General features: G+C 36.7%; 1 protein-coding gene across 1 annotated transcript in view; it reads right to left on the bottom strand.

Annotated features, from left to right (window-relative positions):
- Positions 1–277: 277 nt before the first annotated feature.
- LOC131049219 (uncharacterized) overlaps positions 278–20,911 on the bottom strand; it is a 214,579-nt gene continuing 193,945 nt past the window's right edge. Inside the window, exons 19-22 of the mRNA XM_057983262.2 lie at positions 2,162–2,233; positions 1,695–1,889; positions 1,011–1,157; positions 278–797 (exon numbers count right to left, since the gene is read on the bottom strand). Of these exons, the coding sequence (XP_057839245.2) occupies positions 651–797; positions 1,011–1,157; positions 1,695–1,889; positions 2,162–2,233 (561 nt within the window). The 3' untranslated portion in view covers positions 278–650. The remainder of the gene's footprint in view (positions 798–1,010; positions 1,158–1,694; positions 1,890–2,161; positions 2,234–20,911) is intronic.

Here is a 20,911-nt window from a genome sequence, read left to right as displayed (position 1 = left end):
ATCATTTCCCAACACATGCTTCTCTATGACCACTACATACTATAATGAAGCCTTTTCATAACAAAAAAAGTGGGAATTGTTATCAAATTGATTGTGGATCATGCAATGTTTTTCTGTTCATTTTCTTGGAAGTATTTGATGGTCTTTTCAAGAATCAAACCAAAGACACCAAAGTGCTTTTTCAGTTTCTATTCGTGGAAATTAGTGTTTTGATTTTATATTAAGAACATTTGAAAAGAGTAATATGGGAATTAAATTTCTATCTGATAAGGTAATATGTCACAAAGTTATCCACCTCTTTTGAAACAATTCATTTAATAAGAAATCAATGCAAAGCTCACTAGCTTCTTTTGAACTTCAATGGTGTTGTGAATGCTCAAAGTTCAACATGTACGCTGTAATGACTACAATTGAAATGAATTCACAGATGAACATTGAGATTCCTGTAGTTCCCGAAATAAACACCCTTGATTCAATAAGTTAGATGAGCAAACCTTAGCTGTTTTCTCTTTAAAACAGATAATAAACATCATAGCCCTTTTTCTCAAGGGTGGATATTAAATTAGAAAAAGTGGAATCATCACCTATTGAAGTTAACAATGACGTGTAGCTTTGAAGTCCACCATCGTCTGAAGTGAGCCAAAAGGATACTACTGACAAGTTTCCAATTCTTGCAATTTTTCTTGTAGGTCCTTCACTTCAGATTTAAGATTTTCAATAAAAGAAGGTTGCACAGCTAACTTCTCTTTGTATTTCTCATGTCTAATTTCTGCTTTTTTCATCAATTTCTCAGCATCCTGTGAAGGGTGCACAAAGAAGGGGTAAGCTTTATGGGGTGAATGCAGACACAAAGTCACAAATCCTTAAACACTCATGGGAAAATACATGTACAATGCTCACACGCACATACAGCATGAACTTACAGATGCCATAGATTGACTTAAGGGCTCATTAAATAAATCCCAAACAACATGCTGAGCAAAGGATACGATAAATCCAATAAAGTTCACCTTCATTGCCTTCTTAGACAACTCTTTCCCCTCACTATCATGTGTTGGCAGTCCCCGATCATCAAATTTGCTGTACTTTGTTGTCTGCTTTTGAAAACAATCCTTTGGATCAATGGATGCCAGCTGAAAATTTTCAATATCTTTTGACTGCAGTAATCAGAAAGGCAGATTAGTATTTCATACAAATCAACAATTTTATATGGAGTATTTATAATGTAAAAGTAAATTATCTGCATTAGATTACCATCTTTTCATTCTGCAAGTTACATTGTCGTTGCCAAAGTAGAAAACAAAGTTATATAATAGATTTACATTGATTTTAGGAACATAATGTAATTTGCATAGATTAAGGCCACAAACTCAGGTATGTAATGAAAAAACTACTGGGGGGAAACTTTTGCAATCCAACTCTTCAAAGACTGGCTAATGTTTGATTACTGTAGTAGGAGATAGTGCTGAATTGTCCAACACATAATTTTCATCCATGCTATTCTCTCCATTTCTATTACATTTTTTTTCTAATTGCAAAAATAAATTTTAAGTCCATTTTTACAAAGGTTTGACCCTTTCAAAAACCTTCCGTAACCATTTAATCAGAAAAATATATTTAAGTTTTCTAAAATTCAAAGACCATAAACCCAGTAGAAAACTCGAGGGGAAACTCAATTATGAGGTTAAACATACCTTTTGATCTATCTTCAACTGCAAAGACTTGATAGTGGCTTCCCGTGTTTTGCGAAGCTTCTCACTCCGTTCATTCTTAAGTGTATCTACATCACAGAGTTCCCAAACTGTACCAGACGATGAATCCTCTATCCTGACTCCTAAATCAACCATTTTATAGTCACGGAATTGATCTGCAATTGAAATTAATTCTGCCTGGAGAGAAGAATGTACAGTTATATAACTTGTACTTCAACTGCTTTAAAGGAAAAGATAAATTCGATAAAATTGTCATCTAATATAGATAATCCAGGAATCTGCAGATCTATGTAGAATCTAGATGTTCTCATCCAGGATAAAATGAATACAATTTGTTCAGCATGTAAAGAAACAAGAATGAACCTTTAAGTCTCAAAACTCATAAAGTTCCCCTAAAAAAGAGATAAAATGCATGTGAACTACATATAATATGAAATGCCACTAATTACCTTAGATAAGTCATCTTTTGCTGCCGCTCTGATTTCATCTCTTAGAGAACATGCAGCATTAATGTACGGGGCCTGTTAGAGAATATAGACATCAGTTACTAAAATTACTTATTATGTTCAAATAACATAGGGGTTTTATAATCTCATTTATGAATCCCAAACAGCTAGTCTGAAGTGGTATGAATTATACCTATTATTATTTTTTCTGAAATATAGATAATTATTAATACATTGATGATTTCCCCCAACACATAAACATATATTTAATTAACATCAAACAGTTCAATGGTCATGTAGTCAATGACAAGTTTACATCTTATTCATGCACAAAAGTGGTAAATAGTTGTCCAAAAATTATTTGCAAAACATTACCTTTGACTGTTGAACCATTTGATGTTTAAGAATAGTGCAGAGAGAGAGAGAGAGAGAGGGATATGTGCGAGATATTGTACAGTCCATGCTGGATGCATCTCCAAAGAACACCTGGCAGGCTCTATCCCAGTTATATTTGCATCTAAACTTTAATGTGCTGATACCCCATTTTAGGAAAGGGTGAGGCAAATGCATTAACAGAATGAAGATATAAATTTATAACTATTATTTTTAGTCTTTTTATTCCTTTTTGTCTTTTTTGTCTTTTTAGTTTCTTTCTTTTATCCACTTCGATTTTTATTCTTTTCTTTTTCTTTTTCTGGTGTCTTTTCCTTTATATGGCTTCATTTGCAATTCATTTTTACTTTTCCACCTCCTGACAATGAATCACGCGGGGTGATTTGAAATGTCAATCCTAAAAATTTCAGAGTTTTAACCCCAAATTTTTTTTTGCATTTGAATCCATAGACTTGAAAACTAATTCCACCCATTAAATTCCTGTCAAATTTAAGGCAAATCATTCTGAAACTGTCATTTGAAAATGTGAAGTTGAAGAAATAAACAATAAAAACTGCAACTGTCATCAAGGAATTCTGGGCGAAACTCCTCAAGGTAATAATGGAATATTTCATTTTTGATGGTTGTTTCACTAGGGTTTATGGACATCACTTTGTGCTTTGAATCACTTCTGTCATGGTATCAAGGTGTCCCTTCCTTTTTATCTGATGTTTGCCATGAGGGCTAATTTTAGGGACCATAAAAAGAACCCTGTTAAGTTCCCTATCCTCCATGAAGGGCTTCCGATGCTTATTGACTCCCATTTTTTTGCCCTCCCTGCCTCGTCTGATTATATCCCTACATCTTCTGAGAATGACACTAGCGTTGGGGAGTCGGGAGGTCAAGAGTCCAACTCGGACTCTGAGGCAGATTCTCCTCCCCCTCATAAAAAAGCCAAATTTGAGATTTCCCCGAAGGCTAAACCTTCTTTGGGTAAGGGTAAGAATGTGCGGAAGCAATTGGTTGTTTCTTCTTCGTCCACCTCGGCTAGCAAGGATTCCCCTATGTCTAGTGGTAATAAGGCTAATTTTGAGGGCTCCGCGGGTGGTAATAGGGTTTGCATGAAGCCTAATAGCCAGAACATTGACAAACCCCCTTAGCCGCCCCCTTCGCTGCCCCCTTCACCGCCTCCGCAAAATACCACCAAAGACCTTCATGCAAAGAGTGCGGAGCTGAGTGATAAGAGGGATGACTATGAAAATATTCTGGGAATGGCCAGGGGCAACGCCATTGATACTTCAGCATATTCAATTGGCTCTTTCATGAGCTTAAAGAGGTCAGGCTCAACCAAAGGGCCTTGGGTAGCAAGATGGAAGCTATTCCTGTGGTCACTGCTCAGGAAAATTAGAAAGGTAACGGGCAATGGACGGAAGCTGAAAAGAAATTTGTGGTGTACTGCATCAACAGAGCAGTTGAGGGCATTGATCAGATGCAAAAAAGATTTGAAGATAGGCTGACCCATGTGGAAGAAAACTATCAGACAGCTCACCCATGTGGAAGATTAATGCCATACGGTCGAGCAGTAATTTCGTACACTGACAACAAATAACGGAAGAAGACCGTATGTAGCAATACACAAGGATGCAAGTAAGAAGAACTCATATGTCTGTATTCATTGATTCCAAAATGCCAATACATTCAAAACATGGTTTCCTTAAGCAATATCCACACCCTGAAATAGAAACCCAAGTACATATATATAGGTGTTGGTACAGGTTGCCCGGTGCCAACTACTGGCAACCGTCAGGTAACCACCGACCCTTAACACACTTAACATTCTAATTATGATATGACATAATTACCCGACAACAAATTCAAGCCTCTCAAGACAATTATGACCAACAGTCATAAGATTGTCAAACAGACAGTGGATGCCATGAATGCCATGGTGTAATCTTGACAAAGAGCATCAGGAAAAAGTTCTGATCAATATTGGTGATGATAATGAGAAGACTCGGGATGATCAAGGCCCTTGCAAGCGGACCCGGGGCAACATGAAGAAAAAAGCTGCAATTCAGAGCGTGGATTACAAAGAGGTGAGGATAGTTGCTGACGAGATGAGCTTGCTAGAGGCTAAGGTCGATGAGACCCTTAAGAGCCTCATATAATTGTGTTGTCTTTTCTGTGTTTTGTGTTCTAGTTCTTTGCTGGTCTTTTGTCTGCCCGTTTAGACGTTTGCTGGTTTTTTGGCTGCTCTATGTATTGTCCTATCTTTTGCAGCCTGTTTTGTTTTGGATCTTCTAATGCTTTGATTCTAAGTCTTTTAGACTCTTATATGTAAAGGGTTTCAGGCCCCCTTCAAAACCTATTTTTGCCTTAATCCAAAACATTAAAAACTGCAAAGAATATATAGCAATTGGAGAGAACTCTGAAACTTACTGCAAATAAAGACTACACAGATAAAAATCTTGATTGAAGTGAAAGAGATTTGAAGTATATATAATTCAATTTTTATAAATGCAAATGATAATAACTGTTTTGGACAACTACCTATAGTGTTGCCTTTATTTATGCAACCTATTGACTTTATCAATGATTGAGTATTACTAAATAAAAATGTTCCATGGGAACACCTCCCCCAATCCCCCAAAAATCCCAATGTTTCTAGGATAAGGACATTTTCAGGACATAGGGTCTTGGGGGAAACATCCCCCCGCCATCCCGTCACCTCCATTGCCAGCCTTGGGATGTTTCCTAGAAACCCCCCTCAAAGGCAGGGCATTCCAAGACAGTCCTAGGAGTCTCCCAACTATCCCTAGGACTTCTAGGCATCCCCCATGACAAGAAAATTAAAAGTCAATTTAAAAAAAAAATGAGTTTTCGATCTGTGAGCCATAAAACTTAACCATAAGGGTTGATGTCTCCGCACAAACGCCATACACCCACAAAAAACTTCTAAGTAGGCATCTATGATCTAAACCTCAATCCAAGAATTCAAATCACTTCCAAGTTTCAAAAATAGTAAGGACTTGGTATTGCGAAAAACAAAGTGATAAAAATGTGAAAATGGCCTTTGAACCCCATGAAGGGACTCTGGTAGGGGCTCAATCACCAAACCTACACTTGCTACCATGCATCTGCTGTCCCCAAATCTAGGCCCTTGGTGCCCCTATCCCCAAGATCAGTCTCTGCATCCCCTCATCTTGTTGTCCCAAGACTCTATGGAGTATAGCCAAATAGCTAAGAAACCAGATTCACCTATGTGCTGGGGCATACCCATACCAGGTCCTAATTCCAGTCTAGCCACCTAGGAAAGAATCAAAGTTTGGGGTTAAAGCTTCTAAGAGTTCGGAGTTTTTGTTTGAAGAAGTTCTGATTTTTTGCCTCTGAAAGTTCAGAAATTTCCCTGGGTAAATGTTCGGCATTAGCTAAACCTCCACCCTACTAAAACCCTTGAAAAGTCCAAAAAATATACCGAAGCTCACTGTTCATGACACAACTTCGGTGTTTGCAGAGTTTGAGGTGAGAAGTACGAGGAAATGTCCAAAGTTTGGGCTATGAGTCCTGTTTTCTCCAAAAAAGCATGCATTTGCAGGGAATAAGGGGCAAGTCTCAGCGGAGTTCAAGCAAAAAACATCAAAGACCCCCCTCACAAGCATGAACAAGGTATTGCTCCATTAAATCTACGTATTTGAAAAGAATGTGAACTGATGGAATGATGTAAAAGCAATGCATAAGCCAAATGCAAACCAAAGTACACGCCTCAAAAGTATCAACTTCATCCCATTAGCCAACCAAAGTCCATACCTACTTAAGGAAAGTTCGGAGGTTTCCTTGGAGAAAAATTCAGCATTTCAGGCCTTTCAACCTGCTAACACCCTTGCCAAACCCGAGAGAAATAATGAAGTTCATCAAATTTCAAGAAAGTACGGTGTTGTCTAAACTGAAAACTTGCTAATCCCCTTGCTAAGTTTGCTCTTTTCACCGAAGTTTCTCCAAAGCATGAGAATTTTGATGTTTCTAATCTTTTGATCTTCAAACCCTATAGGAAATGCCGAACCTTGTGCTAAGTTTTGTGTATATCATTCAAGTGTAGGTGTTTGTAAGGGGGGTGAGAGTAAGCATTGTTTCCAATGATTTTGGCAGCCCTTCCTATGCCAAGGAAAAAGCCTAACTTCCTCATCTTGTGCTAACATTCAACGATGATATAATTCCCTTTTCTAATGCCGAAAGCATTATTCCCAGGATAGCTTCCTAGGGTGTCTCAAAGTTGGGTTTGCAATCACAAAGGCGGAATTGAAGGCATCAAGGGCCTTTCCTAGACCAACCAATGACTGGTGTTGATGAAGACTCAAAATTACGAAAATTCTTCCTCCCCAATGTGTTCATCCCAAGCTCATGTAGCCCATTGCTTCCTCCAAGCCAAGAGACCCTTATAGGCACAATGATAGAGGAATGTTAAAATCACATGAGGATAATCAATTTGAGTTCCTCCGAGAAATGAGAGAACAATGAACTAATGATTGATCTTTGACCTATGCGTTCATACAAGATAGAGGACACAATGGATGCCATGTGGAGAGGCTTGGAATAAGGCACTACCATCCAGAACACCGAATGAGCTAGAGGATACCTAGGACAAAGCCAGAGGGAGAATGCCATGCTAGCACCTTGGAGATGCCAGCAAGTAGACCCAAGGACGCAGTAAGAGGGATTGGATGGGCAAGGACCCTACCGCCATCAATAACATGTTAAGAGCCAAGCCATGAGATTGAAGAAAGGATCATAGAGCATTGCACTCCAAAGCCAATTCGTGTTATTTCCGGAATTCTAGAAAATAGTGGCAAGCATAGAATGCTACAGGATTATCCAAAAGCAAAAAATGAACAGCTGGGAATAATAGAAAGTAGATTTATTTGTAAAAGCAACTGCATTATTGTAAAATGACTACTTGTGGGCCTAGTTTAATGCAATTCAAAAGGGGACCACAAGTCAGTTATTTCCCAGCTACTAGATTTACCCTTTTTGTGCCTCGAACCTATTGAAATCTTGTCTCCTAGTGAGATTAATTGAAAAACAGTTGCAGGTAGTTGAAGAGGTAGTTGGAGGTTGTTGAAATCATTAACCAGAAAGCTGCCAGGACTTCTAGAAGGCAAATCAAAGCCATTGGATGAATGGAATCCTGGCCATTGATTCAAAATTTAAAATCTATAAAAGGCCAGTGCCTCTCTCATTGTAAGGGTTTAGAAAGTTAGAAGATTAGATTTCAGAGGCCAGCAGTTAGAATTAGCAGTAGTTAGAAGTAGAATAGAGTAGGATTGCCAAACAAAAATTGTTGTAATGGCAATTAGAACAAATGCATGAAGCATTGAAGCATGGTGTTTTGTCATTTGCCCTCATTTGTTTGCATGGTTTCTCTCTCCATCTAGCTAATTAATGTTCAGTGATCTTAATGGTGAAGTGGGAGGGTATTTGATTTGATTTCAGGTTCATACCATTGGAGGCTTGCTAACCGTAAGTCTTCGTGCATGGTTAGTCTGAACCCATTGTTGGTCTTAGTTTAGTTGTGAGTGTTTGTTTTGGATTGCGCCAAAATTGGGTATCCGGATGAATATTTGTGGTCTAAAAATCTTTCATCCCCTTTGGAGCTTGCACTATTCCTATAGAGTTGTGAGTATATCTCTGGCTGAGCAAGAACTAGTTTATTCAAAATATGTCTACCTATAGCACCAACCGTTACTGTCATTGTCCTTAGGATCTCAAAACCCTAATCCTTTTGCTATTTATTTTCCCCAGTTTGAAAAGTAAAGCGTCACTAGATGGCTATACCAGATGCAAGCCAACTTGTAAAATACATATATTCCCTCGTGTTTACCAACAATACACATCAACCGCTGAGTTATCCTAAGCAAGTCAAGACTTGACAGTTGGAACCTTGAGGTTATCCCCTATGATCAGTTCCAACAGCATTAGGGATTTCCTTATTCAAGAGAGAATAAGATACACTCGGCATTCTATTATGTGTTGACCGAAAGCAATAGTTTTCGCCATCAACACAATGTATATGGAAATAGATATAATAGTAGCAATGTAATATTCTACTAACTATCAATGAAAGACCAATAATAACTCAGTCCAATCATTATGCATTATCTTTCATACCACACTATTAGATGAATATCTAGGTTGCTGGTTAATATATATAAACTGAATCTGAAAACTCTTCTGGATCGAATGCTTAGTGATGTTTCCTCTTCAATGATGATTACTTCCTCAAACTATCTTGTTCTTATATCTTTCCTTATGTCCTTTTATGAAAGGATGTATTCCTTAGGACATGTCTCTTCAAAGAGAAGCGATTATCTTAGGGACATCACTTTTCATTAACTTAACTCTAAATAAACAAATAATATGTAAAGGTGGCCATCCATATGACAACAATCTCACCAAAGAAGTTATCTCCAATATGCAGCGATGAGTATTCCACAAGGCAAGCAATTGTATTAAGGAGCGATTATCATGACAGTAATAAATTTAATAAATTAAAATATGTTAATATAGCAATTCCATTAAGCAATAAGTAAACCTACGATCTGTAGAAACAAACATTAAATCAGGAAAGAAGTAATTGTTAGAAGCCACGGTTGCATTCTAGAAAGGTGAGATTATATTTCTATTTATTGTTTACAACAAACAAATATTAGAAAGCCAAGACTAATTCTGCTATTCCTGGCACTTCCAATGTTGATGATGAAATCCTTGATTGTATTGCAATCATCAAAGAGCTGAAAAGATTGAAGACTGATTTGAAAGGAATCTTCTTGATCGCCAGTATGATCTTTCACTTGCATAACACCTGGCTCTTGACAGTAAGGAAAATGAAGCAACTGAAGACACTGAGTCCAAGACACTGACTAGCCTTGTAGTTAAAACTGTTACCAATGGATAAATATTCTCTCTCTATAATAGTGACTTTATAATATAATGTGAAGACAATCTTATAAGGCCCCATTAACGATTCTCTTTTTCAAGGGGTTATAACTATAGTATCTTTAACTTGGTGTTTGTTTTTTGTTGTGATCCTTAATAATCTCTTATAGCCCTAACTCCTTTTCGTGGACTGTTATGCAATATAAATTAAAAAAGAAGAGTAATTTCAAAAACTCAATTGAAGTGTCATCCATTGTTAAAGAAAGGATCGCAATTGAGCAATGTGATGTCCCCATCCAAATTCTAATACAAACAAGTAGCAGAATATTGTATGGTCCATGTTGTGGCAGGCCTAGGATGCTTTCAAGTTAGTTGATAGCAGAAACAAAAAATAGATTTAGCTAGAATAATAAACAAAGGAATTTCACCAATCTTCATTAGGTATTCTTGATAGACAGAAAACAGTGAGAAAGCTCCTTCTATTATCTTTATACATAATGATAACAAAGTACAAGACCACACAAGATTATTGGCAAACTTTAAGAACAGCAAGGCATATACTATACCCAACCATGGATAGCCAAATCATATGATCAACAAAGATGGCCAACATTGCTTATGAAGACAACATCGATATTGCATCTAACATAGTGAACTATTATCAACAGAAAAACACACAACAGAATGTTAAAACCAAAGAAACGAAAATTGCCCAAAATCGCTTGGACTCGGCGAATCCCGAACAGAATGAGTCTCGGTGAGTCCAAGGGGCTCGGACTTGGACTTGGCCGAGTCTAGGGTCCGGACTTGGACTTGGCCGAGTCTGGGGTCCGGACTTGGCTGAGTTTGGGGTCCAGACTTGCCCAGACTCCGTCATTGGCAATGACATTTTAAGTTTTAAAAAAAAACAACTTACAATATGTTTTCAATTGATTTTTTTTGTTTATATTATGCTTTTAGCCTAAAAGTGAACTTCATTTCATTCATTTGGCAAAATAGGAGGAGAAAGGTGAGTTGTGAGGAGAAACAAGGATTCATTGAATGAAAAACAGCAAGGAGGAAGCTCAAAATTTCGTCCATAAATCACATTGGGGTTGCATTATACTTTCATTTGGTGCATCAAGAGTTGGAAAGGAAGAGTTTGCATCTCATTTCAAGCTTGTTGTAAGAGGTAAGATTGATTTTTTGAGTTTTTTTTGTTTCTTGTAAGCAAAAATTTCATTGTAATTTGTTTGATTAATTTTCTATTCATTTAATTTGGAAGTTTTACATTTTCTTCCAAAATCTAGAGTAGGTAAGCCATAGGGTTTGTTAAATTCTTAAAAAAAAAAAGTAGGGTTTGAAATTTTGATCAAACCCTACATTTCTTTTTAAAAAAATTACAAACCCTACCTTAGTACCTACATTAGTTTTTGAAAAAAATGTATAATTTTTTTTATATTTATTTATGACAATGCACAAATTCTCAAATATTAATTTTTTTTGTATTTGTAATAATGTCTTATTGCAGCAACCTTGACATTTTTATTTGCCTCAATTTTCACATTACAATCATACAATGTCTAGTTCTAAACTCCCAATTAGAAAGGACCCCGCTTGGAAATATCATGAAGTTTTTCTCGGGCCAAAAAAAGGACAAACAAAATGTAAATTTTGTAAAACAATATTCCATGGAGGAATATATAGATTAAAATACCATCTTGCCGGCATATGTGGCCATGATGTTGAACCATGCACATTACCAAACTGTTGAGGCTACACGTGAGTGCTATGTGCAACTTGATGCACTTGAATTCGTAAATCTACGCTAGATTCCTACTTTGAGCCTCGCACTACTCCTGGCTCCCAACCGTCGCTTGAGAGAATGGGTTGGAGGTCGATGACGCTGCTAGATTGGTAGTCAGCAGATTTTGGTACTACTGCACTATTCCATTCTTTGCAGCCAGGTGAATATTTTTTGTTTGATTGTTTTAATATTTATAGTTTGATTCTTTGTTTAATTTTTTGTTGTACATAATACATACTTATCTCATTTAATTTATTTGTGACAGGTCTCCTTATTGGTAGGAAATGGTTGATGCCATTACCATATGCAAGGCAAGGTTCAAAGCCCCTTCTAAATCTGATTTAAGGGGACCAATTTTGTCAAATATAGTGCGTGATGTGAAGGGTGAATTACAGGATCAACACCAGATATGGATTAGGACAAGTTGCACCATCATGATTGACGGTTGGACACATAAGAGAACTATAACTCTCCTTAATTTTCTTGTTTCCTCCGCAGGTGATTGATTAATTTTAATTTCATTGTCATTAATTTCTTTTGAATTTTTATTTCATGATTTATTGAATGATCATTGATCTTGCTTTATTTTTAATTTCAGAGGGCACTATTTTCATCAAGTCCATTGATGCCTCCGCACACTGCAAAAACGCCACATTCCTATGTGAGGCAATAGAGGAGGTGATACATGACATGGGTAAGGAAAACGTGGTGCAGGTAGTCACTGATAATGCAGAAAATTATGTTGTTGCGGGTAGACTTTTGATGGAGAGGTACCCATCTATATTTTGGTCTCCATGTGCCACCCATTGCATTGACCTCATGTTGGAGGATATTGGGAAACTCCCATGGATTAAGAGATGTGTAGAAAAGGCAAAAAATGTTTGCAAATTTGTATATAATCATTCATGGGTGTTAGCTCTTATGAGGCGATACACAGAGCAGAAAGAGTTAGCGCATCCTGGAATCACCAAATTTGCCACTAACTTCATTACATTACAGTCCATGCTTCGGTGCAAGGCGGCTTTGAGACGTATGATTGTTAGTGAGGAGTGGGCTTCCTCATCCTATGTTGCTACCGATGCAAGGATAGATATGGCAGATTGCATTTTTGATGAGGGAGTCTTTTGGAGCCCTTGTGCTGAGATTATGAAGGTAATTTTTTTATAAATTCTACAATTTAAGTTTCTATTTTATAATTTATTCATCATTTTTTCTTATTTGCTCATTTTTTATAAATTACACAATATTTGCAATTTTGCAGTTTGTTAAGCCCTTGGTGGTTCTCCTACAAGTTGCCGATGGGGGAAAGCCCGCAATGGGCTACATATATGAGGACATGGATAGGGCCAAGGAGGCCATCAGATTGGTGTATGGAGGAGATGAGAGTAGGTATCGTCCCATTTGGGATATCATTGATAAGAGATGGCATAACCAGCTTCACAGGCCCATCCATGCAGGAACATATTATCTTAATCCGACACTCCATTTCCACCCTACTTTCAAGGCAAATGAGGAGGTTCTTAGTGGGCTGTACTCAGTCATAGAGCGGATGAAACCTGCTGGTTGTACTACCGAAATTATGCGGGAGATACAGTTGTTTTCTAGTGCTCAAGGGGAGATCTTCTCTCGTCCTATCTGCAAAGAAAGTGGGACAACTATGATGCCATGTAAAAATACATTCTAAGGCATAATTTTAATTTTATTATATATTGTTAAATGAGAGTCGAGAGTGAGACTGATTTTTTTTATTTTTCTCCTTTCAAATAATTGGTGGAACTTTTTTGGCCCAAAAACACCAAATATTCAAAAGTTGGCCATTCGCATTTTGAGCCAACCATGCAGCGCATCTGGTTGTGAGCGCAATTGGAGTATGTTTGAGCACATATGCTCCAAGAGGCGCAATAGATTATCTGTGGAGAAGTTGAACGATCTTGTCTTTGTTCACTACAACCTCCCCTCAAATGGAAACGGAGTGCACAAAATGACATCTCCCCTATCATTCTAGAGGAGGTTGATCCTGAAGCCAAGTGGACCACTGAGGCTACTGAACCTGTCTTTAGTGACAACGACATTGATTGGGTCGACCAGGTAGATAGAGAGGTTGAGGTTGTAGCCATGGCAGAGGAGGAGCAAAGAGCACGAGCAGAGACAGCAGAGCCAGAGGCAGACACAGATATTCATATACCTGATGTTGGTGAGGGTGGCATGGTGTCACAGGAAGAGGCTATGGTTGCCGAATCATCGAGGACCTACCTTAGACGCCTTCGTAAGAGGGATGCAAGCTCCTCTGAGCCATAGGCTTGTAGTTGTTTTTAATTTTGATATTTGTACGGAACATTTGATCATATCATGACATGGATGTTTTATTCCATGAGTTTTGTAATATTGTATACATTTGACAATATTTATATATCTATGTTTGTTATTTTCTTCGGCTACAATTTGCATTTATGCTTATGTTATTGATGTATACTTGTGTAAGTAATCAAATTAGCTTCCATTTGATGATGTTATTGTGTCTTTAAGGTGTATTTGATAAAGGATGCATGAAACAAGTTTTAAATCTTTAAAAATCTCTAAATTTCTTGAGTTTTTCACTTAGCCGAGTCTGAGCCGAGATTTTTTTGCAAAGTCCGAGTCCTGAGTCGAGTCGGAGTCGAGTCGACCTTGTCGAGTCCCGAGTCAGGTCGGCCTCACTAAGTCCGAGTCCCGTTTATATGGTTAAAACAGCGATTACATACAACCAGCCATGATGAGAATAATGAAGTGCAGATTTTAAAAGAGACCATTATCAAGGTAGTGTCATTAATATTTTTAGTTAACATGAAGAATGCAGCAGCAATCCATTGATGACATGGTGAATAAGGAATAATGAGCAGTAATCATGAAGAATGAAATCAAATTACAATATTCAGTGATCCATTCAAAAAAATAAGATTTATGTGATTGGCCAATTGTTGATAAAGGTAATGCACCAATCAGATTTAGAGATGAAAGACAGAAATATTAATGAATACAGTGATAATATCAATGAACCAAGACAAAGACCGGTTCCACAGAATATAGTTGACTCAGCATGAGATGGTGGTCGATTCATTAATTTGCAGCAGTCAGCTGATTTCGTACAGCGATCAAATAAGTATTTATAAACAGCAATTATAGTCAGTTAAGATAAGACAAACTTAATACTCATCCTAAGGATTCTATTATGGAACGTCAATACAACAAATGATTAATGTGAGAGGTTATAATCATAGTTACGAGACTCCGACTCGGCTCAGACTCAGCAAGCTGACTCGGCCAAGACTCGGCAAATTGAATAACCCAAGAAATTCAAAGATTTTTAAGGATTTAAAACCTATTTCATGCATCTTTAATAAATAAACCTTAAAGACACAATAATCTCATCAAATAAAAGCTACTTTGAACACATACACAAGTTTACATTCATCACATAAGTATAAACGCAAATTCTAGCCTTGAGCTGAAGGAAATAAGCTAAACTAAATAACACATTAGAAATACAAATAGTGTCAAATGTCTACAAAATTCATGGAATATGAAATCCATGTCATCAAATGTTCGAAACATATATCTACATAAAAGCTAGAGCCTAGAAGTCTAAGGCTCAGAGGAGCCAATATCATTGATCACTCGACCCCGCAACCATCCTACGTGTGCGCCTAAGATAGGTTCTGGAACGTTCTGCAGCCATGATCTCTGCCTGTGTCTCAGCCCTTACCTATACTCAGCTAGCTACAGCAGTGACTAAGGATAACATATTTGCCTTGATAGTGACTAGTCTAGTGGTATCTCAGTCAACAAATCTGTTTCAACTTTCAAGTACTTAGATGGTGCTTGTTTTCCATTTGGCGGTGCATTATAGTCCTATCGCTGCCTTAGAAGGGGTTGTTTCATGCCAAAAAGGTGCTACAATGTTGCTGTTACTGACTGTCCACAAATCTGAGTTTGCATCGGGTCCGCAACTTTCAAATTAGCTGTTCAATCGACATATTTTGGTGCCTTCAAAATTATTAGACAGTTAAGTCATTTCATATTGTTATCTTCAAGTTTAGCAATAACTATGCTCCAAAAGTAATGTAAAAAAGCATTATGAATGAATGTGCAAACACTGTTCAAACTTATCAGCAAATAAACTTAATCAGCATTGTCAAGAAAACTCTTTCTATTTGGCAAAATCTTTCAAAAAAATAATCAAGGGTTTACACTACAATTTACCAAGAAAATATCAAATATTTTGTAACTATTCATTCTCTTCCAACTAATCCAAGAAAAATGACTTTTTAGGGCAAAAGAGAAAACATATGCACCTTTATTACACTTAAAACTAAGACTTTTTAATTTTATTTTTGCTTTTTGTCATGTGCTGGCACAGCAGAGTCCAGGGATCGGGACTCGTGAGTCTGCCGAGTCTGTGCAAACTCGGCCAGACTCGGCCGAGTCCGAGTCCAGGGTCCTCTGGCCTCGGCATAGGTGACCCGCCTCGGGACGTCAGACTCTGCGAGTCCTGTAACTATATAATAACAAAGTATATACTAACGATTCATAATAAAATAAATACAAAGGGAGCACATATCACAAAGGGATGCGAATAGCCAAAGATGCCACTTTAAAGGTTGTTTTTAACAACAAAGTCAAAGGGAATTGATTTCGTTAGGCAATTGGGAAAAGGAAACCACTTGTAGGCAATAAGACGTATCTCTTCCAAAAGGTATGACCTTTAGGAGATGAAGGTATAAATAGAAATGAAGCCTATTGGTAAAAGTATGAAAAAATTATTTTATTATTTTTCTAATCTAAAGGGCTCAGTTGAGCAGTAGATAACATGGAGGCATATATTTCAAGTATATAAATCAGAGAAGGCTTCTTAAACAGAACTGCATAATTATAGGGATTTCAGTCAGGTAAAGCAGAAAAGTTTCAAAGCCTATAGTAGGTAGACTTATACAAAGTTAATGCATGGTTTCAAGAGTCATAAATCAGGAGGAGCAGTATCTTATATAGGCACACTTTATACTCAATTCAATACACGGTTATATGGACAATAAATCAGAAACAGCAATCAGAGTTGTATTGGAAAATAACTATCACCTTCTTGTGCCTACAAATCAGATTTCATATCAGATAATCAAGAAAGTTGTAATCATTCTTATTTATGTAATATCTTATTTTCGTTTTTGATTGTTCATTGGTTAAATATATTGCAATTTTAGTGGATTGATTTAAAGTTTCCAATAAGGACCATTACAAGTGGTTTCAGAGCTAACGAGCCGAACCTACCAGCCTTTGGGTAAATGTCAAAAAACTTAATTGATCATGGCAAAGGAAGATATCAAATCATTGGCACAATCACTATATGAAGCAGGCAGCAAGATTAGCACTCAATTACAATCAAGGGATGATATCTTGATTACACTTAAATCGGTAGAAGAATATTTGAATCACATTGAAGAGTCATCCTCCAAAGTGTTAGACATAGCTCTAACTTCTACAGTGACTACCTTAGAACAACACAAATGGTTAAGGCAACATGATGAGGAGATAAAATTGTTGATTACCTCTTGTTTAAGTCAGGTAATGAGAATTTTGGTACCTCTAGATCCATATGACGACACAATGAAAGAAGTGTTGCACCTAATTATAGATAGTTTCAAAAATCTTGATGACATTAATAGTACACATTATCAAGAAGGGCAACCATGATGAAAAACTGCGCAGAAATCAGGGCAAGTATTCTTCTTGTGGACTTGGAGTTGCAAGATCTAATCCATGACATGTTCCATCATTTCTTTGCCACGATCAAGGACACCCATGATGAATATATCTTTGCAGCCATGAAAGATATTCTGATTCTAACTATCAATGAGAGTAATGGTATTTCCAAACCATCACATCTATGCTACGGACAGCTTGGAAACAAGAATGGACTCTCTCTCCATCCACATATACATTACTCCATTAAGTGTTCAAACAATGTGAGGTCAAACTCAAACCTCACTTGAATAAAGAAGAACAAGAAAGAATCCAATTAGAAAATAAGGTTACCCAAATCTTCCTTTAGTTGTACATATAGAAGATAAATACAAGGACATGGAAATGGTTCATAAGGAAGAAGATGAATTTGCATACAACCCTTCTATAACAAAAGAAATAATTACTTGGATTCATCAGGGTCATGAGGCATTACAAGAAGAAGAAAATCAGGAAGTAACTAAATACTTCAAGGAACAAGAAGACAAAGAAAGAAATAGGGAATTGGACAACATAGATAAAACATATGACCATTTATCCAAAGAATCATATAAGGAAAGTTTGGGAACAAATAGGTCTAAGTTTGGAAATAAGTATAAAATTCAGCTTGTGAATAATCTTTTGTTGGAGGCTGAAGCCAAAATGACTTATGATTATCTACCTTTTGAATGGGACAAAGGAGTGTTGCAAGAATTAAGAGATGAGGTTGAAGTCAATCAAAAAGTTTGGGGTCTACGAGCATTCTCTATCATCAAAGTATTGAGGCAAGATAATGGTTGTAAGACATACCACTCTCTAATCAAATTGCAAGAGATTACAATTCATAACAAGTCCACGAGTGGGATTCACTATTTCCATCAACAAACTATCAAATGTTTAAACTTCAGGTTACATGATGATCACCATTAACCTTGTTTAATGCCATCAGTTTGTGGTCAAATGGATTTTAAAGCAATCATAGTGTGGAGGCAGCTAATAATCAGAGGCTCTCCAAATACAATTCAGATTTTCACCTCCACAATGAACAATGATTCATACTAGCAATCTAGGGTATTGCAACACGTTCCTCCCTATAACACTATGATGATGAGAATAGGTTGGAGCAATTGGGACTTTCCTCTTGACATCTTGAGGGGATATGTCAAGATTTTGTTTTGGTGGTTAAAAATATTTATTTTGAAATTACTCAAGAATGAGTCCGACAGTGATATCTATTTCAGCTCCTTCATACATTCCAGTTGGGTACTAGACAATGAATATTTCTCGAGACTTCAAGAGAGACTAATGCCATTTGAGTATGAGGAGCAGATTGTTGTAATCAATAGGTGCTATAAACCTTGGGACCCAGGAAATCTTATGATGGATATGTTGAATGGCATAGCATTACTACATAGTATTCTGGACTTTGACAAACTTTGCAAATACTATCACTTCAACATGAAGCAACAAATATGTCACAGTACCTTATATACCTGAGTTACCGGGTTCGGCCCCCTAGACACCTGGTACTTTCGGGTCTGGTTCGCCTGTGGTTCGGACAAGGTCCGTGATTCACAGGCCTGGTTCGAACCAGGGCAAACCCAAGAGGACCCAGGTCGAACCCAAGAGTACCCAAGTCGAACCCAGGGGTCTGACAACGCAAAAATGGAATTTTTTTTTGCAATTTTTTTTGTTTTTTGAATTCCACCACATAAAAAAGTAAAATATGACCCTAAAAGTGAGTTTTAAAACATTAACTTGGCTCATTTCACACAAGAAACATGACTACAAGCAAGGGGAAACGAAGATGTGGGATATGGAGCCAAAACATACTGATTTGGATGATTTCACTTCTCATCTTGTTGCATTTGATGACTCAGATAGCGAGCAAAGTGCAAGTGCAAGTGCAAGTGTAAGTGGCATTGGCATTGGCATTGATTCATCTAATGTCAATGTAAATGATGAGGAGGAGGAGAATGAAGATGATGAATTAGAGAATCCATTTGATGATCAAACTTTAAATTGTTGAAAGTTGAAACAATGATACTTGAATATTTTATCATTTTGATATTAAACTTGATGTATATGATGCTGTTATGGTATGATCATGATGCTATGATTACAAGTTTATGTTGGTTTTGTTGTTTATATGATGCTATGTGACATGCTAATCTTAATTCATGCTTATAGGCTGCATATATATATATATATATATATATATATATATAATTTACATGTTTTTGTACTAATGAACCCAAACCCCTTTTCAAAATTTTGCCTCGAACCCGAACCGGGAACCTAGCTATATACGTATCTGGGATTCTAGTATCGACATGAAGATCTAAGATTGCTTGTAGGCAAGCAATTAGAAGCAGGGGAGATCCCCATCCAAATTCTAATAAAAAACAAGTAGCAGAGTCTTGTACGGTCCATAGCCTAGGACACTTTCAAGTTAGTCGGTAGCAGAAAGAATAAATAGATTTAGCTAGAATAATAAACAAGGAAATTTTACCAGTCTTCATTAGGTATTCTTGATAGACAGCAAACAGTGAGAAAGCTGCTTGTATTATCTTTATACATAATGATAACAGAATACAAGACCACACAGGATTATTGGCAAAGTTTATGAACAGCAATGCATATACTATGACCAACTATGGATAGCCAAATCATATGATCAACAAAGATGGCCAACATTGCTTATGAAGGCAACACTGATATTGCATCTAAGGTACTGAACTATTATCAACAGACAAACACAAAACAGTATGTTCAAACAGTGATTACATACAAGCAACCACGATGAGGAATAATGAAGTACAGATTTAAGAAGCGACCATTATCAAGGCAGTGTCATTAATATTTTTAGTTAACACGAAGAATGCAGCAGTGATCCATTGATGACATGGTGAGTAAGGAATAAGGAGCAGTAATCATGAAGAATGAAATAACAAAGTTCAGCGATCCATTCAAAACAATAAGATTTATGTGATAGGCCAATTCATAATGTTGATAAAGAAAGGTAATGCAGTGATCAGATTTAGAGATGAAAGACAGCAATATTAATGAAGACAATGATTATATCAATGAACCAAAACAAAGACTGGTTCAACACAATATAGTCGACTCAGCATGAGATGGTGGTTGATTCACCAATTTACAGCAGTCAGCCAATTTCATACAGCGATCAAATAAGTGTTCATATACAGCAATTAAAGTCCGTTAAGATAAGACAAACTTAATACCCATCCTAATGATTCCATTATGGGACGTTAATACAACAAATGATTATTGTGAGTGGTTATAATTACAAAGCATATACAAACGATTCATGATTAAAATAAATAGAAAGGCAGCAGATATCACAAAGGGATGTGTATAGAAAAAGGTGCCACTTTAAGGGTTGTCTTTAATAACAAAGTAAAAGGGAGTCGATTTTCTTAGGCAATTAAGAAAAGGAAAACATTTGTAGACAATAAGACATGTCTCTTCCAAAAGGCATAACCTTTAGGAGATAAAGGTATAAATAGAAATGAAGCCTATTGGTAAAAGTGCGAAGAATTAAGTTAATTATTTGTCTAATCTGAAGGGTTGAGTTGAGCAGCCGAAATTTATAACATGGAGGCATATATTTCAAGTATATAAATCAGAGAAGGCTTCATAAATAGAACTGCATAATTATAGGGATTTCAATCAGGTAAAGCATTCATGTTTCAGGCCTATAATAGGCAGGCTCATACAAGGTTAATGCATGCTTTTAGAGTCATAAATCAGGAGCAGCAGTATCTTATATAGGCAGATTTATACTCAATTCAATGCATGGTTATATGGACAATAAATCAGAAACAGCAAAGGGTTGTATTAAAAATCACTATCACCTTCTTGTGCATACAAATCAGATTTCATATCAGATA

Source organism: Cryptomeria japonica, chromosome 11 (assembly GCF_030272615.1).
Source record: "Cryptomeria japonica chromosome 11, Sugi_1.0, whole genome shotgun sequence".
NCBI lineage: Eukaryota > Viridiplantae > Streptophyta > Pinopsida > Cupressales > Cupressaceae > Cryptomeria > Cryptomeria japonica.
This window is presented reverse-complemented; position numbering and strand designations above follow the sequence as displayed.